Genomic DNA, 25,031 nt, shown 5'->3' on the forward strand with positions numbered 1-25,031 from the left:
ACTTAATTTTTTCAAAGTTGGACTATTTCATGGAGTTTGTTCACAGAAAAAGATTCATATAAAAACTATGTTTTTTCCCATTATCATCAAAATGAGCTGTTTTACATCTGAAATCAGATTTGTCAAAAAGTCTGACTTTGAGTAAATATTTATCATTAAAATACTTTGTATGTAAGTGCACATTTAAACAAATCTCAAAAAAAAAAAAAGTTTGTAATTCTAATTAAGTTTTCTCAAAAATGAAATAAACAGTTCATCTCTTATATTTTCACTTTGCAGTGATTTGCCTTCATCATTTTGCCCGCTTGCCAGTGAAAGCCTGTTGTCGCTGTTGTTTATGTTTTTAGCCCCTCCTCCTTCTTTTTAGTCCCTCTTAGTCCCTCCCCTGGCCCCTCCCTCTCCATTAAAGGCCACCCATCTGGAGTCCTTCTTTGGGCCCTCTCGCCTCCGTCCCGCTCACATAAAGGTGCCAATCAAGGTAATTGGCACCCTACCGCCACTTTGTCCTGCGCTGGACAAGTGCCTTTGGGGGACAGGGGGAAGTCTGTATTCACCAGGTTTAAATAAGCCTTTAGCACTTGTTACATCTGGGATACTCCTCAGTTTAGCCTACATTTTACCACCATTCAGGCTGTGTTTAAACTACCCGATACCTGCACTTGTATGTGAAACCATATACCTGTACTTCTTAACACAGAAATATATCTGAATCATTAGTATCATTGCAAAAATATGACTACCAATTATTCAACATTATTATTTCACTTTTGCCCATAGTTACTATACTAAGACACTCCACAGTTTGGCCTGTTTTACCACCATTCATTGGATACATACCTGCTCATGTATTTTAAATCATATATGTCTTACGAGAAAAATATATCTGTACACATATATCTATCCCTGTATCACTACTAAAATATTATAGCTATTATTATTCAACCTTTGCTCATAATATAATGTGAAAAGTGACCCTCTAGTTTAGCCTACATTTTCACCACCATTAAGGCCTTCTTTAAACTACTGGTTACATTCAGTATCACTACATAAATATACATAATATTATTCAACTTTTGCCCATAATATGTTATGAAAACTTGTAGTTCAGTAAGTTATTCAATGGCAGGTTTATATGGACATTGGTGCAGTGGAAAAAGTCAATATTTTCTATGTAATACAACGACTTTATTGTTAATGACACTGTAGATTTTAATAACGCAGTAAATCAATAAATCAATAATTAATTCATTGGTTTGCTAGCTAATTAGCTATTTATTATTTAAAATGTCATTTCTGCAGGTTCATATAATGGACCACGAGCCTTAATGTTGTTCTTAAAATATTCACATCCATGTACTGAATATAAATTGTCAGGTGGCATATTTTACACATATTTCCATCATCAAATTTAGATTTTTGTGTTGATTGCATGAGATTTCTTATTGATAAATCTTGAATAATCTTCATCTTTGTAATTACATGTCCTGCACATGTACTTTGACTTGTGTTCTTCACCTCTGCTCATTCTTCCTGCTTTTCTCTAATCAACACCAAACATTTTCATTTACAAGTGAAAAGGGTGAAATTGGAAGAATTCATTTGCTCTGGTGGTCATTCAGTCCGACTCAGATCCAATTATTCAAACAAAATATCGCTTTTATTCTTCTTTTTATGAAGCGATTTTCCTTTTTGCATCCAATTAAGGCCCAAGGACGTGGACTGAATTGAGAGCCAGGATTTGAACTGGTTTTGAAAAGGCCTATGTGAAAGGCCTGTGTCCAGAGGTCTGTCAGGTCCGAGCCGCAACAAAAGTGAGTGAATAGATGAAGCCAACATTCAAACAGCAGCCAATATTATATTTTACTGAGTTTATCAAAAATGCAAATTAAAAATGGGCTAAATATTTACACATGCCACTTGACTTTTATTAATTTACACTAGCAACAAATCTTAAACAACTTACATTGCAACAAAATGATTATCGTAAAAGCTAAGAAAAGCTAAAAAAAAAAATTACTTTTATTTTTGGGGGTATTTTTTTTATACAACAATAATAAAAAATGTAAGGAATTGACGTGTATAAAATAAATGTAGTTGTAATAAAATAACAGCAACAAGTTTCAGCTATCAAAAATGAATGAAAAAATGAATACAAATATTTCCACACCTGTTTTGGCTTGTTTGCAGCTTTTGGAGATTTTATTATATTACTTATTAAATGTGTTCTCAATTAAAATCTTGTTATCTTTTTTTTAATCATAAATTATAATTATCATTTTAACTCTTGATATTGCATTTGTTGTATTTGTTGGAAAGAAAGAAAAAGACAAGACACAGGGGGCAAATTACATAGACATATATTTATATGCATATGAATAAAAATACATATACATATTGTACAACATTTGTGGGCGAGCCTGAAAACAACTCGTCCATCCCAGAAAACAGAAGTAAGCCTCTTTTAAATAAGTGCAAAATGTTAATGAGACAAAGAAATGTAAAGCATATATAAAGTCGTTCATTTTGTTTTTCCTGTTAAAATCACATGGAGCTGACATGGAAATACTTGTGCAAAGACCCATTCATATATATTTATATAGAAATTTATATATATGTACAAACAGTAGTAGCTGGTGCCGATAGCATTGACATTTAGTTACTGCTCAAAGTAAACAAGAGGTTTTGTGGCCTGTGCAGGACCTGACTGTGTACAAAAAAAAAAACTAACAAAAAAAACCCCAACCCAACAATATACCAATCTCAAAGACTTTTTATAGATTTGATGAGTTGTAAAAGTGAAGCCCTTCGAGACACTGGCACATCCTAAACTAGTGTAAGATGATACTAACTGCACAAATTAAAATGAATTAAAATGTGAAGCGTTGCAAGGCCTGAAACTAATCATCATCAATGCTGTCTGAGTCTATCTCCTTCTGGCAAAATGGACCATCGTTTAGCTGCTTTTATGAAAATAAAATACTTACATACATTTTAAAGGAAATGTCAAAATGGATTGAGGAAGCACACAAGAGTAGAGATAAAAGAAAAAAAAATTAAATCCTGATCAGAGTTTTAATCAGTTTTGTTCAGTGCAACTGCAAACAGGTCAACCTAGAATCCTGCTTACAAAAAACTGGAACAATGTGAAAAAGTTAATCCCAACAGATTATAATGATAGACATATTGCAATAAATGATTCAGTGTATCAATCTCTGGTGGTGAAATTGAGAATAATTTGTGAGAAAATTTGACAATTTCAAAATAAAAGCTCTTTTTGAATTTAAAGTCCACAGCTCATCTTGCAAATATTGAAACATGGGATTAAATTAAAAATATATATATATAATTTGATTGGGTCATAGTGATAAAATAGTAGTTGTATTAAAAACTTCATATCATTGCAATCTGTAAATTAGGTTTACATTTTACACAGCACCAGCTTACAATGTATTTTCATTTTGCTTTGTATTTTTATTGGGAAAAAAAGCCTACTGTACATGCAAAGCTCTGAACTTTCCTCTCCATCACTCTGGTGAATATTTCATGGGCCTTGCGAGTAAATTATGGATGTAGCTTATAGAAAATAATATGACAAGAGTGAAGAGTAAGCTAACACGAGTCTGTTGTTAGAGCTGCTAGCTTTTGAACATCTGCAAGAAGTCACCGGTTGCCAGGTGCAAAAAGGGACCAGCGTGTTGAAGATTTTGTAGGTCAAAGCATTTTAAAAGATAAATGTGTTTTGCTTTTAAAAAAACATAGCAGGTTTTTATTTTATTTCTTTATTTTTATTTTTTTTCTGCTTTGGATGTCATAGGAGGGTCTGATTTTAATAGCCAGGGAATCACCTTGAGGAAAAACGCATTACAACTCACAATGGAAAAATGAATAGATACGTAGAAAAATGGTCTGCTCCAAGCTAAACCATTTCCGACTAGAGACAGAGGGGGCAATAACTCGGAATGACACGCGCAAATAGGGGGCAAGCGGTTACAAATTGCAGGTTCTTGTGGGTGATTTTTGATTTTCTTTGGGTGTCAAAGCAAAACGCAACATCATATGAAAGAAAATTCAAATAGATCCAATACATCTGCAGCTTTCTGTGTGATTATTCAAATGTATGAATTAAAACATGCAAATTAAAATGTTTATTTCTAGATTGGATTCTAACAACTTGCCCAAGTCGACCTACGTGTTTTCAATTATAATTAAATAGCTTCAGAAGCCAAAGACGGGGGGAAATATTGGGGAAAAAAAACTACAAACATAAAGTGCTTTGAGTGAGAAGCCTGAACAAAAACGTCAACAAAAAAGGGAACATCAAAATAAAATATAAATAATGTTTCGGGGTATTTTTAGAGGGCCTAGCTTATTTAAAATGTACAGTCTGTGAAAGATGATAAAATATAACTGATTTTAAGAGCTGAATTTTAAGCTTAAATAAACGTCTTTACAATGTTTTTCCACAAACTTGGTCAAAGTATTTTTACAGACAATGTGAACTAGTGATTCAAAAGTGTAAAATAAGCCTGTCCGTGTTGTGAAGCTTCATCATTTCTTGCTTTGGCAGAGTCTAACCAGCTTTTGTTTTCTTTTTTCCCCTATAATTGGATCTAGATATGTGATTTTGTACCGTTCTGACCAGATCCTACCAAATATTGTTTCTTACACAAACACAACCAAATAAAGATTTTACAAAACTACCTCTGGACACATAACAGACTGATATTAAGATGCTACAATTCATTTTTTTTCAGTTTCATAAGTGATAGCACAAAACTAAACTCAAACATGGCCACTTGGATGAGAGATGTGTACAAACTGCTATTTTTGAAAAACACGGTTTCCATTCAATGCTGCTTTAGACTGAATGATCCAAGTCAAGTATTTTTTTCCTGAACAGTAAAATGAAGGCCTGTATAGAGAAACAGCACACACACAAACGCACGGGACAAAAGTGAGAGTCACTTAAAACCACTGAGAGTCGTCAGGGCGACACACAACAGGGCAGAAATTCACAAGTCTTTTTTTTTTTTATTGTGGAAGAGTTTTTCTCCTTCACATCTCGTCCTGGTCAAGTTTGACAAAAACAAAAAGTTCCTCCTTCCTTGGGTGGTTTCTCTTTAACAGTCAAACCGATATCAGCGTAAACACCTCAAATACTCAATATCGTTTAGGAGACTGTCTTCTTCCCCCCCAGGTCCGCCTCCTTTCTGTCCAGTCGCATGTATGGCTCAAAGGCAGAGGAGCCGCAGCCATAAGCAGAGGTCAGTTCGTGGTGAGCGCCCCCTAGCAGTGGCATGGAGAAGCACAGAGAGTGTGGAGGCGGGACACCCAGGCGTGGTGAGGGAGGGGTACCCCCCAAAGAGGGCAGGGAGAGCCCAAAGGTACCCCCGGGCAGGGAGCTGGGTGGGGTGCTGCTGATGCTGGGGGAGGTGGAAGAAGCTCCGGGACTGCTCAGGAGGGAGCCATTGGGGTGCGGCGGGGGTCCCAGGAGGGGGTTAGGAGGGGGGGCCGGTCCTGACAGGAGCCTGCCTTGCTCCAGGAGCCTCAGGATGTTACAGGTTGCCAGAGACTCGGAAGTGGAGGAAGAACGTTTGTCTGAGTCCTTCGTAGTGTCCTTTTTCTGCTTCGTCCTTCGATTTTGAAACCAAACTTTGACCTGAAATGACAAATCAACATCAAGAGTACTTTATTTGTCTTCAAGGAAATTTGTATTGGACACAGGCTACCACACAGAAAAATACACATAAAACAGACAGACTAAGTATTATGAATATCATCCCAAATGTTTAATCCCGAAATGCTGAACCGGATCATTCGTAATAATAAGTGACAAGGTCCATAATTATCTCGTTGTACTTACTCAAGCATCACAAAATCAGTACCTTTTTCATGCCCTCGTTTCATTTAACCATCTCAAAACTCAAAAAAGGCGATATAAATAATGCACAATCCCCTGTCTGTATTTTGGAGTTTGTTTAGGATAAGTCCAGTCAGGCACAGCTCCTGACCCTTTAAATGACTCTTGTGTGAACCCTGATGCAGTGTGCTGTGAGGTCACGCACAATCACACAAACACGCAAAATCCATCCAGGTTGTAATCCCCAGTGTCTATTTTATATTTTTATTTGATTAAAATTGGACTAAATGCAATTCATTCTACCTTAACCTACACATATTTACCAAAATATCAAACACTTAAGGATGTTTGCGTGCTACATAAGGGCATAATATTGAACCATTTATATGGGATAATCCAACAATAACAAATAAAGATGAGAAGGTAAACCAATCAACTGTTTTTATCACGAAAGGCACCTTTACTGGTCACGCCACACGCTGCAGGGCCGGAGAAGCGCGCTGAACTCCGCCTGTCCTTGTCTGCCATGTTTTTTTAATGCACCGTAGTGTAGCTTTTAATGTATAGCGTGTGGAATAGTTGTGCTGAGCCTGATGTTGATTGGAGGGCATGTTGGGGTCAGGAGATCGTTCTCCCCTCTCAGAGAAATTACATACATGAAAAATGCATGATGCTGACCGAGTTTCTGTCAAAGTACTCCAAAGGCTGAAGTAATGTAGTGCTAAAGAAATATTAAGTGTGATAAAGGGACTCCCTGTTGGGTTTCTAACTGTAAAGTCAACATAATTAAAAGAAAATTGTATTCGATTAAATATATTAGTGCTAAGTTTGGAAACTAAATTAACAAATACAATATTTCAGTTTTGCCAGTGTGTCTACAAAGATAAACAAAAGTAAAACACAAACATTTTTCTTGAGGTTAAACTTCCACTACTTAACAACAATTTAATTGTAATAAATGTTTTAGCGCCATTTAAGAACAAATTGAAAGAATTTACAGTATGTTTGGTTTCAAAAATAAAACATTCAACACAAGTAATTTTAGTGTTTGGTAAATCTCCATTTCCATCTGTTTTTTTTTTTATTTTTTTTTATTAAAACATAATTATAGCTCTCAAATAAAAGGGTTATTTATGCATTTTAAATTGTTTAATAATTATAATAATTTTGTTTACATGTTTACATTTAATTGTATTTGGTGGGAATTTTATGAATGTAACCTATTCCTATATCTTTTAAAAGATATATATTTTAAATACATTTCTCATTGCCGTGGATCATGAATAAGAATACAGCCATGGACCTCTCTCCATACCATCCAGGTATTTAAGGTCCACGCTGTGACATGATTGGCTGATTCAGCGCAGTCATTAGAAGTCTGTCTGACAGTGGCACCTGCCGATAGTCCTGGCCACTTGGCCTGATAATGATGAGTTTAAATAGGATTATTAGCACAGGGCGAGTATTTGAGATGATTATAGGATAGTGTGTACCCACATAGGTAATAATACAGTAAACCGCTTTCTGCGCCTCTGAGAAATATCATATATTTAGACGTATAGCAGTTTGACATGTTTGTATAGTCTATATAATATATTATAGATAGATGTTTGGTCTTAGTAAAGGCAAGTTACATTCTGGTTGTACTAATTATGTAATTTGAACATAAACATAGGCTGAAAAAGTAACTTTTAAGGCAGGTCTATTGCAATGATAAACTATTAGATATAGTGCTCAATGTGTTTTCTTTGCCGCTTCTTTGCCGCTTTAGGTACAGATGGATGGTTGTTTTTCTACATGGAGGAGGCTTCTTTGAAGTAACAGGTTGTTGTTTCTGTCTGTCCAAACACAGTGCACTGAGATCATAGAGACACACGACACAAATAATGGGATCGGAGCGGCTCAGAGCTGCACTGACGCCAGCGTGCCTTACAGTACTGACCTGCAGGGGGCACAGACGGGACCAGCCCTAACAGGGTACTACTGATAGGTGCAGAGATGCACCTCTTTTTTCTTCTGTCTATATTCGGGCAGTTTTGTGCTCGTTAGCTCACATGCTGCCCCTCTAAGATCAGCTGCAGTATTTTACTCATGCTCCAGCGCTTGCCAAACATCCACATCCCATAAAAGGCTTTGAGTGCAGCTGAAGTAAGCGACCAATCCCGTGGCTTTATCCTCCTGAGGGGAGAGGCCTAACCTCCTGTTCACATCACTGCTGTTCACTGCCCCACACGGAGGGGGCTGGTGTTATACAGGGATTTTATTAGTGGGAGAAAATGATGAGAAGAGAAGAAAGCAAAGCTGCCTTTGGTACATCTACACTATTGGATGTAAATCCTTTTTAATGGGATCCAGGGTTCAGAGCTGGGGCAGAGATTACAGAGGGAGATCTGGATCTGGTTTGACCTGCAATTGCCCCGAGCTCGCCCTCTGCCCTGCCCCACTCGCCCTCTGCCCTACCCCAACCCAGGCCCAGGACAGGGGCAAACAGGCACAGAGTATGTAAATAATCTGAATATTACTTGCAGCAGTCAATAAAACCATACATGGCTCAGATGAATCTGTTTGTTTCTTTTTTTTTTTTTCCTTCAAAAAGGCCCCTGCATTTTATGTGTTACATATACTGGCAGTAAAAACAAACAGTGTGTAAACACTGGCATGAGCAAATAAAATAATCAATCTGTCCTATAGCTGCTTGTAGAAGAATTATCATTTAAAACAAAATAAATCAATAAAAATGAATACTTTTTAATTTATTTATTTTTTATTATACCAAGAACAATCTTTTCTGTTTTTTATTGCAAAGATTAATTTTATGTCATAAAAATGTTATAAAATAATACTAATTTCTGAATTGACAGAAACTTCGCCATTAAGTTCCATTTGTATTACTCAAATATTATTTTTACTTATTTATTTTTTCTTTCTTTCATACATGTTTATACAGTTTGTTAATGGTTACTACTTATTCTGTTGTCATTATTACTGCCGAAGGACATACAATGGCAATAATATTTTTTTGTTTTTTGTTTTTTTTCCCCCCAGATTTATTTATGTATTTATTACCCTCAAAAAGGAGAGAAAGCTGCACAGACACTGAATGGACTTTTCTAATGAGGAATGTACAGACCATAGCCGCTACAGCTGAGCATCACACTGTATGAATTAAAGTATGTGGCGTGTATGTAATCAGGACGGGGTAAATTCAAGGTCAGAGGAGATGATCGGTCTGGAAACATACTCTCCCATGAACCACTGGGGCATGGGCATAGCCAATCAGATCACAGCGTTTGGACTCAGACATCTGCATACAAGGGGTCAGGCAAACATGGCTATAGAGGTAAAAAGGTTAAGCCTGCTCACGGTGCAGATCAACGTACTAGTATCCATATGCACGTTTGTTTGATACACCATAAGCTAGCTCTATGAGGGCCAACAAAACAAGACCAACTAAGGTGTTTGTGAAATGACACCAATTTAGTTTATTGCACCTCCTGAATTAGTATCATTTCTAACACTATTGTATACTGAAATATTTACAGTATACATGTCCACCTGACTAGAATCACAAGGAAAAGCATGAAGGACCTTATTGTGAAAAGGTTTAAAAATTACAAAACGCTAAGTAAGTCACTTTTGAGCATAGGGCACTCTGGCGTGTCATATGAGGTCTCACGAATTTACAGTAATAGGCCCATTATTATTGGCTAAAAGTAGCAGAACACAGGAATTTATGCTTTTCTTTCCACCAGGAACTAATACTGGTCATATGGAACTATATACTGACCAATGTAATGCGTTTTGGGGCTTAGACAACACCTGAGCAAGACCATTTTGTATTTTTAAATGCTACTATCCAGTATATGTTATTGTACTTATAATTTTGGTTTGGTTGTACCCCTGCTGCATAGTTAAATATTTAATTTCTTGGATTAAAAGGTAAAAGTTTAATGTTTAAATTCTATTCTATTCAATTCAGCCAACCCGGTGCTTTTTATTTCTGCAAGAAAATAAAATACATGGCCTGATTTCTTATTTTTAGCAAAGCCAAATCTGTTACTCTTAGCTTCTCAATACTGCAAAATATTTATTGTTGTGATCTATAAAAGTTTTCCTATATGTTGGACTTGGAAAACAAATATTATATCGTTTGAATGGCCCTCAATCACCCTCAGAATGTTGTAAAAACGCATAAATATATTGATGTGTATAATCACTATCCATGGATTTCAGAATTATAAAGTTAGGACCATTACCAAAGCGATTAACCATTTAAAACTAAATATTATATGTTCGTAATGGGGAAAAAAAAGTCCTCAAAATGAAGCATATAACAGGAAGCTGCATGAAAAGATCACCAAATTGCTCTAAAGCTGGATACAGATGCTAAGACTTATCCATTAAAGTGGGAGTCTAATACAGTAATGGGCAGTGAGTATTTGAGAATGACACTTGGGTTTCACACTTGCCTGACCCCTGGGCTCGGACCCTGATCCCAAACATGTGACGCTGTACAAAGAACCGACTTTTTCTCCTCGTTTGAAGTGAGGACCAGGAAAACCACAGCCACAGCTCGAATGCACAAAAAAGTAAATGTTTGCGGGATTGTAATTACTATAATATAGATTAAGGTTGTCAGAAATAGATACTAAACTGTAAATACTGAAAAAATAGGATACAATTGGATCTTTCTTGAAGTTTAAGAAAGATTTAAGTTTAAGTTTACGGCATGTATTTTAAAAAAAACTGTGTAATAATGTTTAGTTTTTATTATTATTTTTTTTTTCCCCACTGTTCACTGTTCAGTATCAGGCCTTTTCCCTAGTACTGACATCAAGTTTGGAGTTTTTGTACTGTGACAACACAAGGAAATGGAATGGAAATGTACAGCTAGGCCTACAGTTAAGGCCTGTGTTTCACTTCATGCAGGAACAGGCCTTATCTATATAAAGCAAGTCATATTAAAACCATTGAAATAACGTAAAAATAATCTAGTAAGTTCTGTAAAAGTTCTTCTGCCTGTTTTGTAACACTAACACCAATCTTTTCATTAGCCAGAGAGATGTCATTACACCATATAATAGTATAATGACATCTCCCCATTCTCTCTATTTATTATTGAAAAGGAAAAAAAAAGCGTAATAATTGATAGCTTTATTTATCTTTTTGAACTATCCTGTCTATAATTATTTCTTTGACAATTTAATTTATTCAAAACATTAATTAAAAATGAACTGTATAATTATTCAGGCTCTTTTTTAATTTTCCCCAATAACCGTGATGATTAACTTCAGTTTGGTTTAATTAATTTTTGAGAAAATCAATTTATTGTAACTTGTTGTTGATTACATGCTTTGAATCATTTTCACTCTCAAAAAATTGAAATAAAGTCATATTTTGGTTATGTAATGTGTTTTGAGTTGTATTATTTATTGATATGCCTGAAAAACACACAAATAAAATATACTGCATAGGATTAAATGTATTTTAAAAACAAAACTAACATTATTAGGCTTGCAAAAGTAGGCCTTGTCACCTTTCTCCCTTGTATTTATCCCATATCTACATTTGTGCAATCAATTGAATAATACAAAATAAAAATAAAAAATCCATTAATCAGAATTTTTGGTGAGCTGATATGTCCTTTTTCATCAGATATTTTCAATTTGTTACAATAAAGTACTTATTATTTTGGTTAAGAAAATGTAACATGCTCAGTAGGCAGATTTTTTTTCTTTCTTTTTTTTTAATGGCTAATTTATCAACGTAACTAATACAAAATTACTACATTGGAAAAAGTCCTCAGAATGTTGCATAAAACAGGAAGCTGAACCCCACTATCTTTCTCCCTCAATTTTCTGCCCCTGCCCTTGATAGTTTACATCTATCTTTCCTGGGCCATCCTGAACCGGTCCGGACCACCGCGCTGACCCTATCCCACCCCGATGAACCCTGATGGGCCTATGGGTGCACTGGGCCCATGGGTGCAACACATGTGCGGCAGGTTCAGGCCGGGGTTAACTCCGTCTTATAGAATGGCTGTAGATATGGCTGCTTAATCCTCCTTAGCTCAAAAGCACTTGGTTCTGTTATGCGGCCCACCTCTCTCTCTTTCGCTCTCTCTCCCTCCTCTATCTCTCTCTTTCCTCTATTCTCCTATTTTTTCTGTATCTCATTCTCTCTATGTCTCTCTACCACTTTCTGTTTGTGGATTTCGTGGCTCAACTGCAAAAGCATTTACTCCTAAATTAGAGGATTTTGAGCACATATCCCCGCTGCAAGAAGGCCTACCCCAGATTTGAAGGACAATATTGACAGAAAATCCAATATTCAGATGTTCTTGTGGCAGCCAGTCAGAAATGGGCGAAAAATATGCCTTTAAAGGTTTTGCACAACATTTGAACAGTAAAATTCAGCTCTAAAATTCACATTATACCCTTGACGTATTGTGTAATCCTTATGTTTCTTGCTGCTCTTTTTTGCAGACTTGCATCGTTTCAATCATATTTTTGCATATTTCCAAAACAACAGTTGCGCTATCCCTTTTTTTTTTTTTTTTTTTTAATCTACCTCCTACCTGTACTTCAATACTTGTTTTGTATCGTAGTTTTTCGGCCTCTTTCGCTCTCTCAGCATTTGTGGATTTTGTGGCTCAATCATAAAAGCAGTCCCTGACCTATTTTTCGTGTCTAGACACTCCTAATGCAAATGCCATTTATTCAAATTCTCAAATTTCACTTAAACATTTGAATCACGGTTACTTTCCTCTGTCTATGTCAATCTCTCCCTCCCACTCTCTCATCCCTTTCTCACTCCCTCCTCCCTTGTCTTCACCTCCTCCCTTCTTTTAGGAAACCCCACTACACCCATTGGCAAAGGCACAGCGGGACTTTGGATGTGAGCCATGACTTTTTGTGCGTGTCACCCTACCGCTCCCCAAATTTCCCCATTACCTTCAAGCCCAAATGTGGAGCAGAGTCTAACGTCGCCTCAATAGGATTTTAGTATCTGACTTGTCGACTTAAACAGAATACCAGCCATTTTAGGGAATCGTTGGCCACAAAACAAACATGGAAAATTTGTAAATGCACACAAAATAAAAAGACCATTACATTTAACACAGCACGGACACGCCAACTCAAACATTTATTCACACATTTATAAAAAGTGATCTTAAACAGCTTCTTAGGGTGCGTTGGTCCAGTTGCCTTGGATCCAGCCTACAAACTTCTTCAGTACTTTAGGAAGATGCCAATGAACCTCCCTAAGTTCAGATGGGCGTGATTGACAGTTGGATTAGCCAATCAGGGACACGCATATCACGTGGGACTGAAAAACATTGTGGATTTCTGCAGAATCACTGAGCATGGCACTAAACTCTGTTAATCTGAGGTGGGAGAAAGTTTATTTTATTGCCAAATGACGGGCAACCAATGAGCTCCTTTATTTCACGTGTCACTGAAAAATATGTTTAGTCCTGGCTCAAGGTGCGATGGAGGGCATGGTAACCAGACTGATATCATTTTGGATTTGCCAGGCAACTAGTCTGAGTATGGCACATATGAGGAAAACCACCGTTGCTTAAACAAGGAATAATTTAAACATGCCAGAAACGAAAGCCACAAGAGGTAATACGAGAAAATAAACTACAGATTCATTGTTTAGTCTCTACGCTGCAGATTAAAAAAGAAAGTTGAAATCTGACAACTTTTTTGGGGGTGAAGGGGTGAATTTATATGTTCTGCCACTCATTCAGGCAACTTCTTCTCTTCTAACTATGCTGTAGAATAGATAGTGGCAGTAGACAAACAATACCACAATTGCCCCTCTATAGAACTACAGCTGGTAATAATCTATTCATCCGCATGCATTATATTTTGCATCTGGCGCCCACATTCTTATTAGTTTGTATTCAACATTTTGCCCAAACCAATTGTCCACTGCCACTCTAGACCTGAGCGTTTGACCACTTGTATCTGATTTCCTGGCTTGGGGATTACACTGTGCTTCGTATGCCCCTAAATTATACCATCCTTAGCCAAACACGCTCGCTTACATTCACTTTCAGCAGCTGATAAAGCCAGTCAAATCAATGTGGAAGTGATTTACAACAAAAGCGACCAAGACATAATTGCTAATATGTTCGTCGCCTGATTATCTCATCAGTTGATTGGAGCTGCAGGTTGGACAATGGGACTATCAAATTATGCTTTGGCTTTAGGTCAAATTAAAAGGACAAAGGAAAGTTATCATTGGGTTTAACTGAAAGCACAGAGGAACAGTGTGACGCCCCAGTCTGCTTGCTTCCTATCTCCTCCACTGTGAAAAAAGATGTCACAATTGCCCCTCTATAGAGCGACATCTGCCCACTGTACGTCATGGTGGCCCCAGACAAGTGCCCAGACAACAATGTACAATAAGGACATTCACAATTTGAAACAGCTAAGTGTAAAAGTATAGTTTGTGAATTTTGCGGTGAAAATGTAAATAAAATCCGTATTATTTTTGGTGTGTATTCTGCTTATTGTTGAGGCTTTGGGAGTATTTTAAAATGCATTGTAGACAATATTTAAAGGGGCAATGTGCAAGTTTTAAGGTGGAGAGTCCAAAACCTCCACCTTCTATTATCCAGGGAGATGTTGTTTTGCTCCATGGAGACAGCGAAAACAAGCAGGTGACAGTAAATAAAACCAAGCAATAAAAATCCCTGCTAAATTTTGACCATACTGTGGAACATTCCAGGTGAAGGAGTAACATTTTTATGAAACATGCATGTGACGGAGCGCCCACCAGAAAAGTTGCATAGTGCACCTTTAAGAACTATGCCAACTCAAGATACTAACTAAAGACTATATTGTTTTTTTCCCCATCACTTGTTGTTTAAACCTGATCTAAATGACACTTAGCAATACATTTTTATTATTGTCACATATAGGAGTAGTAACAGAGGAAACTCCCATGAGATTTGGTGGATCTAGACAGGAGATGGTGATCTGACTTACTCCTGTTACGTGTGGACTGTGCATAACCAGATTTATTTGGTCACACACACTAAGTCTAATTATAGCAACAAATCTACTTGGCTATTTAAAATTTTTGCTACTTTTATAACAAATTCTTAATGTGTGTGTGTACAGTATGAATCATTTTTCTGCCACTATTGTAAATTAGTGAAACCAAAATGTTATAAAAGATGTATCTATCTTTTTATTTCCTTTTTTTTTTTTTAATCCTTATTTAACCAGGTCAAATGTTTGAAAACTAATTTTCATTTACAAACATGACCTAACCAAGAGGAACCATCATCTCACTGTAACTCCTCTCCCTCTCTACCTCTTCTCTCTCTCACTCGTTCTTGTTTTAACCCCTTTTATATAAACCCTTTTTATAATATATCTGCAACATATCTATTATATCTATTAAACCCAATGTAAAGCCCTATCCCATTTCCCTGTGTCCTCAAACAGCCGCCAACAAACAAGCAAGTAAAAACAAATGCAAACATCTGCGTCGTGTTCAGCCAGATTTACATTAAAGATTAAACAGAACTCCCATCAGAACCAGCGCTAAGCCTCTGCCTGCCTGCGCCTTCCCATTTGCGCTTGGATTAAACTTGGGGCACCATTAAATCCATAGCTTTTCCACGGGCCGGTTCCAAAGTGCGGCAGACTGATACAGTAGCGGCTGCGGCACACTGAGCTGCACACGGGCTGGCAAACGATTACTACCCGCAGCGTGATCTCACTCCTGGACTATAGAGGACTACTTTATGCATTTCTTTTACGATTTGAGATTAGGATTTGAAATTAGAGCGAAAACCAGCTCATTAATTTCCCCTAATTCATAATGAGAACAAAGCCAATGCCAAGTCCTGTCCAGATGAATACCTGCCTCATTCTAAATAGGCTAGTGCTAGTATATTTTTTACACTTTGTTGTAACACATTTTGTCTTACAGAACCGTTTCTTCAAGGGTCTCTATATGTTCCCTGGTATCAACTGTAAACAAAATTGTGAAAGCATTTGCGCCATTTGTTTGCACACGCACGCGCCCGCACGCGCGCCCGCACACAGACACACACACACACACACCCCCACACACACACACACACACACACACACACACACACAAAGTACCCCAGCTGCGTTTGCCTGTAGCGGGGAGCCACCTGCCGGGACCGAGAGAGAGCTCTGCCCGGTAACAGATTTTTACCGGAGAACGCCAAGTTGCTGCGTAATGACGCACGGACACATCAAGGAAGCAGCAAAAATAGTTAGTATTTTGTGGAGATTTGGATTTATAAGGTTTTTCTGTCACTGCTTCCACATACTTAAATACAATGAGCCTGAACAGTTGTCTGAGGTAGTCGTGTTTTTATGGGTTTGAATAAACGTTTTAACTTTGTGACTTAATACTTTTATTCTGTTTGAAAATAAGCTTCATCAAAATTGATTCAATAGGGGGTGTTAAAATTCAGCTCAGACCACTTAAAATAGCATTTTATGTTTACAGGTTAACACGTTGTTTATAATTTAAAAAAAAAAGGTTCTTTCAATTTGTTGTCATTGCGTGGGTTTATGTGCGTGTCTCATTGCGTGATAACTGTGAATACCTGACCAAACTAATTGGAGTTACACTATGGGTCAATGACCAAATCCCCAAACATAGTTAAAAAACACTTAACGACCCAACCTCCCATATTAGCGCGTAATTAGTATTTCTGCTTTACGCGCGCATTAAGAAGAGGCCCGTTACACCATAACAAGGAACAATGACTGCAGTTGATGGCTGCAGGAGATACATTTGGGAGAGGAGATACATTTAGTTCGAAAAACGGGATGTTATATTTAATGTCAGTGTAAAAAATATAAGGCTTTCAAATGAGAAAAAACCTGAGATTAGACTATGGAAAATAAGTCTAAAATACATGGAAATTAAAACAAAATGGACGCTTTTGTCCAAATGGAAACCCATTTGTTTCTAATTGGGACATAAAAGCAAATTATGGAAAATCCCTGAACTAAAACATCAACAAACACTAAAATGACATGATAAACATGAAACACAACTTTTAAAGCTTCCATATTTAATTAGCCTTGAATCGTGCATTTGCTTAAAAAGGTGCCAATAGAAAAGCACACAATCAGAGAGAGAACCAAGTGAAAGCCTTTTTATCACGTTTAAAAGCTGCCTCCGTAACGCGCTGCATTAAGGTTTGCTGTTCTCTGTGGTTTAATATTTCACGCCATTAGCTGCAAAGACTTTTATTATTTCGGTTTTATTCTGCCTCGAAGGTCAGACAGGTTTTTCTCTTTTTTTTTCAGACGGCGGGGCGCGTTCAGCCAATCCAGAGACGTGCTGGACCCTCAACAGCAGCGGGAAGCGCGGGCCTTTCCCATTAACACCCCGAGTGTCAGCGCTAACGAGGGGCACTGGGGCTAACACACACAATACGCACGGGATACACAAAGGCACACACTTAAGTATACACACAGCGCTCTCACGGGCCTCTTCGGGCGGTGCGTAAAAGGCATCCACAACGTTTGGATAATTCAAATTTAAATGGCAGTCTCTTGCGCTATTAGATTTGGTTTATTTACGTTTATGCTATGTGTATATTGTGTATTTACAATTAGAGTGTACAAACATCTTTGTAAGAAGTAGGGCCAAGAGAGTGACAAGAAGGTTAAGTCTAATCTATTGATTGAACCGAATAAAAATTGGTATGGGTGGGTCCTCTCTGGGTAGGGGTCACATCACCCAAATAATTATAATTCTATAGCCTATATATATATATATATATATATATATATATATATATATATATATATATATATATATATATATATATATATATATATATATATATATATATATATATATATATATATATATATATATATAGCTTGTACTATTTGGTAGTAATGTTAATTGCTGTTGCACTACGATAGCTTCGACGTAATTGTTTTTCATCACAGATTACAGAGGCGTTTGACTATAAGGTGATCTATATAATATTTCGATAGTAGAACCCTTGGAATAGTGCGTAAAAACATTGGGCTATGGCAGTGCATTTGTCTGCTGTAACTTCAGCGCGTAATCTCCCCTGGGGCCTTTACACCGCGTGTCAACTGTGCGTAATGACGTCCTTCACACAAGGGGTGGGGCTATAGCACGCTGCGGGAATGTTTGAATGAGAGGACTGTGGACTGTGGTGGTACAAAAGAGAAAAACAGACTGATCTTATTCATTCAAAATGCAAAACAGATCTACAATACATAGTATAAATAACCAAATATTGCAGCGTGGTAACGATGGCTCAAGCAAGTGTGACTTTCAAATTAGATTATTTGTTTTAAGTACAACCCATAAAACAATAAGAACAGCATTCAATTCAGCTGTAGATCACAGGTCTATTAAACCTAACTAAAGAATTCAATAAAAATACTATACAGCTTGTCCAATAGCTGCGCGTCCTCACACTAAATCAGATCAGGCCCTTCACAATATCGTTTTATCTTTGTTCAAACACGCACGCACGTACAGACGCGCGCGCGCACACACACACACACACACACACACACACACCCACACCCCCACCCACACACACACACACACACACACACACACACACCCACACACATTAAGTTAAGACTCAAACACAAATAAGCTTCAGATGAATTGACGATTAAAACTTGATTAATTATTTTCTGCGGATAAAATAGAGTTAAAATACCCCATCTTATCTGAAAAGATCATGGATTTAATTATCACTAATTCTCTCTTACTGCCTATAATTTCCGTTACAGCTTGTCCTCTGTTTTGCTCTCTAAAATATCGCCTCTTCTTACACTAAAGGCTAATAAGGGACGTTATCCGGCGGTGTTTCCACTCTCACCTGTGTCTCAGAGAGGTTGAGCTGTCGGGCCAGTTCAGTGCGCTCGCGCCCCACCACGTACTGACAGCGCTGAAACTCGAGCTCGAGCCTGTACAGCTGCTCCGCCGTGAACGACGTCCGCGTGCGTTTGGGCCGGTCCAAGTCCAGGCCTTTGGGCAACACAATCTCTCTTATCGTGCCTTTGGCATCTGTGGACAAAGAACAGGCATAAAGTCAAAACTTTATAAACTAAGTCCACGGCTTTTTTACGCCATTATGACGCTATTAACGTCCACGTGCTAACACATTTTTTACGCATTTCCAGCCAAGCAATCATACAAAATTCATTGTCGCTCCTGTTTATATTGCACTGGAATAATTGCAGTAAATGTTAGTAAAACTTGAACTTCAAACGATAGAATTTGTTGCCACAGAAATGCTCTCTAATTGTCTGTGACGTCTATAAGAAAACGTTAATTGGTCTTTTGTTCTTGGTTCTAACCGACTGTTTCCATAGAAACAAAGCTCTTAATATACACACACATAAAGTCGAGGTGTAGGGCTATTAAAACCTGGCAGTGACGGTAGCATTTCTGTGCTATGTGTTAATATGTTATAAAAGACCAATGCCACCAGCTCATATTGTGCATTCTCCTTTTAATGGGACCAAAGACATATCTAATAGATCTGTATTTTATATGCAAAAACTATACAAAACATAACATACACACTCATTCCCAAATGCTCCTCTCAGACCCACTGTAGTTCTATGGTCTCCCGTCTCAGGTGCGTCATACTGGTTATTGTGATACTTAAACATATGAACCATTGTATTAGGTACAAACAACCACTGGCAGTATACTCCAATATGTCTGCTCAATAAATGCACCAGGGAACTTTGTTCAGAAATAGCTTTAACGGAAACTTAAACTTTAAAATATCCTATGAGCCTTAGATGTAATTGTGCACCTTTGTAATAATAAACTTCTGTACCATGAAACTTGAGATTTATTTCATCCAGTGTGGTACTTTCACGGCTTAGATTTAGGAAATGTATTTAGTTATGTTTCATCACGTATTTTGGTGCGCACTGAAGAAATTGGTACTCACACTACAAAGATAAATTTGTCAACAATAACCATGTAATATACCATGTTTAAATCTTCCAAAGACTGTTTGACTGTGGCCAATGTGAAATCTGCATGTTTTAATCATGCTGAGAAAACATGACTTTGTTATCATTTCTGCTGAAGCTCCTCCCTCGGGAATCCCCCTCCCCTTAACTTTTGGAGGGAAAATTCAAATGTACACAAGACAGTTAGGCCTACAGGAGCAACAGGTTAATGTAGACTTGCTTCCATGAAACAAACTGTTAGGATCTACAAGTGTGAGATACTAACATTTAAATTTGTTGTTTCCACAGAGTCTGCAAATATGAAGGAGTGCTCTCTGCAGCTGTTGATAACACATATTATAGTTAAGGTTAGTTAGTGCTTTTGAATACCTTTCAGGAAAAAGGCAGCATTTTGAAGAACCACCAAGACACAGGTCACAGATGAACAAAGTAATGTACAACCCAAAGTACATAATCATATCGTATCACGTCTAATCCCTGTATCCACAGGCAGAGACCAGAGCTTCTTCACACTGTCCATCTCCAAACTGACTATTTGTCACTGTCCCTGTGTTTGACTCATTTAAGACAACACAGGACTGTGTAAAACTAAAAACTGTTCTTGTGCACTTATTTTACCCTAAGATCCTTTAAGGACGTTTGATATTGTGTGCTGATGTCATTCTTAAGAAAATTATATTAAAAACGGTTAATTATAATAAAGGTTCATTTTCATGATTAGGCAACAGAAGGTAAATGTACTTTTATCAACATGACAACGTTATGTTTGTGTTGTGAAAATTATATGTTTAAAGATTAAGTTTCAAGCCTAAACATGATTTTATGGCACTCAAACGCTTTTCTCATTATTTTTCCGCAAATACAGCGACATTTTTTCCCTCTCACTTGTTGACTGATCATTTCCGTACATGGGGCACTCAGGTAGTTGGAATCTTGCGTGCGCGTAATGTTACCTGACGTGCCCAACACATGTGTAAAGTATGGGCCCTGAAAGCATAAAACTGAGTGAATTGACCAAACCGAAATAGTGCCATTACCAATGCTGCTGCCCTATGGCACACTGCGTGACCATGTGGATCTAATGACCCGTGGGACTGTTTCACTTACCTAAAAGCACATAAACATAAAACACATGTCAAAGTGTCTTTCTTGGTGCATTACAAATATGTAATATGTAACAGCCTGTAACTACAGCTATATATAACTATATTATATAATAATATTAAAACATTGATACAAAGTAAAGTCAAGCCTATTGCAGGTAGAAAGTCTGTCTAAAAATATATGATAAAGGTCCGTTGGTGTGATGTTGGAAAAACTAAAGAGATAAGTTAAAATAAATAAATAATAATAACAAGAAATAACGAAATATAAGGAGAGTGGCCCATGCGCTGAGGATGCACACTGCAATTGTCTCGTGCTTTCTCGTGTTGAAGCTCCATAAATAACCCAGAAGACGATTTTCTCGCTGTTGGCTCTGCGCAGGTATTTGCGCCTCATGTATGAAATATTTGTTAGTATTTATCACATTCAGAGCCAGAGCGGAGTGGACAACAGTCACTCTTTGTCCGCGCATGCACATTCATACAACATTTATTTGTATAAAAAATTAAAAGGCCTGAATTAAAAATGAAACCAATCTGATTGAACAAAGTTTCCATTGTATTTGAGCGGTTGCAAAATATGACATTTGGGTATCCTTATCTAATATACTGTATACGGGGGCATTTTATAAACTATTAAGCATTGCACAGATTTCACCCTTTTACTCCTAAATAATTTAATGAAGATCCCTGTGCGTAAACTTAATTTTAGTCAAGAATTTTTAAAAAAGAGAAATAGCAAGGAGTATGTGTGTATCTCACTGTAAATAGTGGAGATATTAAATTGTTGTTTGGCTTGAGCTTTGTAAAGCCACAGTACTTTAATGCCTCCATCTTTACGCACGTGTAATAGTTGTGCGTAACGCCGTTAAATTATGCCACCCTACATTATCCAAAGCTCCTAAATAAATAAATATAACACGTCAATGTATATGGTTCTGTATAGGAACCTGTGGGCGCAGAGAGATTCGCGTGCGCAGCAGAAACGGACTTGCTGTGTGACAGACCTGCTGACCTCTCCGTGACCCCGAGGTCGCGCCACACACACATATAAGCACTCTGACGCATAGTCACACACGGGGCTTTAAAAACAAATAGTGCCACTGCCAGTCGATGCGATGCCCGGTATTAAACCCACACGAGACCAAGCCTATGCCTACACAATTCACTTCCGCTTTTATACACAATTAACACTGCCCACGACAATCACAACAACGAGTCTAACATCTAACAGCGATTTACGCTTCGACACAAACCTCCTCCAGAAGCAGCGCTTCTATCTGAGTAACTACACTCACGAAAAGTAACGTGGACCAGAGACCTGGACCAGAGACCTGGTACATGGAAAGGCCACATCATCCACTGTAGGCATCTAAGTTTCGGATTGTCCTTTCGCCATTTTGTTCTTTGCTACTGCAGTTTTTACACACGCACTGTGAACTGCTCAACACGCGCATATATATTTTGTAGAGCATCCTTTCCAAACTCAGAGACATAATTAGATGGTCAAACCATAAAAACACTTAAAGGTTAAAGGTCGAAAACCACAAAAACACATTTTGTTGTAATTTTCTTTCTTTCTTTTTTTTTTTTTTTTTTTAAATCAACTATTGTTTTCCGTATTCGTGCATTTACGTAAAAAATAATTTAAATATATTTACTATATATGTTAATAATATGGGTAGCTATTTTACAGTTAAATGTTTAAGGTTTTAGCATATATTAAAAAAAAAAAAAAAACTATACCTAATTTATTTGCACTTGCCCTTTAAACCCCCCACTGCACTTTTAAAATAACCAAGACACATACAGAAAATATATTATAATTGAACTACCTTTCACTCAGTGTAGGAGCCCCTATGATCCGAAATGTAAAACACATGAAATACTGTGCTGAGTTAATGCAGGTAGGATTAAATATTACACTAATGTAATAATAATTTTCTGGTTGATTTGGGGGAGCCTGGCCTCCTGCTATCGCTTTGGGCGTGGACCTGTCCCTCTCAGGATTTAATATTATCCTGAGTAACAAAGGCAATCAGGGCAAAGTACATTATTTTTAGCACGGTCCTCTCTCGGTGCACTACAATTATTATAACCTGACAATGTCAACAAACGTTCTTATATATATATTCAACTGTAATTATATATTTTTTCTTTTTTATTCAACAATTATAAATGGACATCTTTTAGCCAGCATTTCGCCTATTGTTCTGTACATGTCCTCAGACAATGTGAAATTCACAAGGAGTAAAAAATAATAATTTGACTCAGTCTGATTAGCCTATACGTCATTTATTAAACTATTGAAAAGTTTTTTGTGGTCAATAGAAATGTTCACTATAGGCTTATTTGAACTGAGGTTGAGGTTATTGCCTACATAATATTTCTGAAATATTCAAACTCTGAACCACATACTATTTTATCCTTTTAAACGGTGGTTCTGTCATAATACTTTTGTTTTCTTATTGATCTCATCAGTGTGTTTACGCCCAGCAAAGAGGCGCACAGTCATTTTCGCGCACCTCTCATTTTAGGTTATTTGTTTATTACTGAGCTGTTACAAACTTCTACTTTGGTGAAAGTGGACTCTTGTTATTTCAAAGCACCATGCCACTCACTGCAGTGTAGCTGTCTTTAAGAACATTCATGAGTTTATTTGTAATAGGCTTTTATACCCATGATGCAACAAAGGCATTTTTGGGCTATATTTTAGTGATCCAGGCGGATTTGACTTGGAGTCGCTGGTGCAGCAGTGTATAACCCAAACATGTCATTTGGACAGTGCTATATTTCCTGCCCGTTATCCTTCTGTATGAGACGGTTATTGGACTGACCTCTGACCAGGATCCTGCGGCAGTAGTCCGGGTCCACTCCCAACAGTTTGTCGTGGCCGTCTTCGCTCGAGGACGTAGGGGTGGAGGCAGAGGTGCCCGGTGTGTCCGTGGAGCTCTGCACCGGGGACCGGCTCCGGTCCGGGCACAGCGGGTTGGGTCCACAGCGGTGGCTCCCATCTCCCATCGCCGTGGTTTGGTCAAACATTTACAAGGGTGTTTGCTAATACTCTGCTCGCGCTTAACCTCGCGTGGACTGTGTCTCGTGTCTGTGTCCGTGGTCCACTATCCGCATGCCCCAAGTCTAAACAAACCTCGGTCCAGCCATGGGCCAGTGCTCACGGGTCCCACATGACGAGTCCACGGTGGCTACAGGACTCACGGAGAAACAAAGCAAAAGTTTGAGTGTGTCCGGATCGGGTCAGCGCTGAGTCCGGGGCATAGTTCTAGGCTAATCGGGTCTGAGGAGGTCTAGGGGGGCTCTCGTGGAGCTAAGGGGGGATGTGTCCGCGGGACGAGCGCGTGCACTGTGACTGATATGACTGTTCTCACACAGACCTCCGTTGCGGCCGTGAGGTGCTGAGTGTGGCTCAGATCTTAGGCGACACGAACCACTTTACCGAGAAAGGAACACCTGACGTCACTTCCTGCCCAGGCAGCACGGCCTGTGATTGGCTCGCGGAGCAGGGCACGTTTTGACAAGAGATGAGCGCGAGGCGGACAACCATCAGGCGCGAGAACATGACCCGATTTCTCGGAGATTTAGCCCGGAGCCGGTGATAGACTGAATCTCACTGTGCGCTCTGGTCCTCGTCTCGGACAGTGTGGAGAGAGTGAGTTTTGAAGCTGCGGTGTCGCAGACGAGTGCGCTTTTACGCACGAGCGTCTGCACTGTCAAAGTGAATAAATACATTCTTCACACATGATCTTTGCTAAATAGCATTTGACAATAATCATAATTAGGATACTAAGTGTAAACACAATAGAACAGCTCAACGTGTAGGTGAAGGTGCACTAATGTGTCAAAAAAACAAAAAAAAAAACAAACAAAACAAACAACAACTTTATATACTATTTGTAGTTTAAAGACACTTCAATTTGGCAGTGGTCTTCTGGCAGACTTTCGCACAAACAAGTCGAAAATAAAATGTCACAGCACTAAAAAAAAATCAACTATATGGGCCGACATGAAAGTCATCCACAAAAACATGTTAACTCAAAA

General features: G+C 38.0%; 1 protein-coding gene across 1 annotated transcript; it reads right to left on the reverse strand.

Annotated features, from left to right (window-relative positions):
- Positions 1-3,796: 3,796 nt before the first annotated feature.
- On the reverse strand, positions 3,797-24,455 carry vax2 (ventral anterior homeobox 2). Its single transcript, XM_033983737.2, has 3 exons — positions 23,813-24,455; positions 18,759-18,946; positions 3,797-5,659 (listed from the first exon to the last, which is right to left on the reverse strand). The coding sequence occupies exons 1-3, from the start codon at positions 24,015-24,017 to the stop codon at positions 5,171-5,173; spliced, it is 882 nt and encodes a 293-aa protein (XP_033839628.1). The 5' UTR covers positions 24,018-24,455; the 3' UTR covers positions 3,797-5,170.
- Between the last annotated feature and the right edge of the window lie 576 nt (positions 24,456-25,031).

Source organism: Periophthalmus magnuspinnatus, chromosome 18, assembly GCF_009829125.3.
Source record: "Periophthalmus magnuspinnatus isolate fPerMag1 chromosome 18, fPerMag1.2.pri, whole genome shotgun sequence".
Classification (NCBI taxonomy): domain Eukaryota; kingdom Metazoa; phylum Chordata; class Actinopteri; order Gobiiformes; family Gobiidae; genus Periophthalmus; species Periophthalmus magnuspinnatus.

Coding starts and splice junctions, on each gene's coding strand:
- vax2 (XM_033983737.2), bottom strand. CDS start 24,017: ATGTTTGACCAAACCACGGCGATGGGAGATGGGAGCCACCGCTGTGGA. Junction 18,947..23,812: donor CCGCAGGATCCTGGTCAGAG/GTCAGTCCAATA, acceptor CTTTGTCCACAG/ATGCCAAAGGCACGATAAGA. Junction 5,660..18,758: donor TCAACCTCTCTGAGACACAG/GTGAGAGTGGAA, acceptor TTGTCATTTCAG/GTCAAAGTTTGGTTTCAAAA.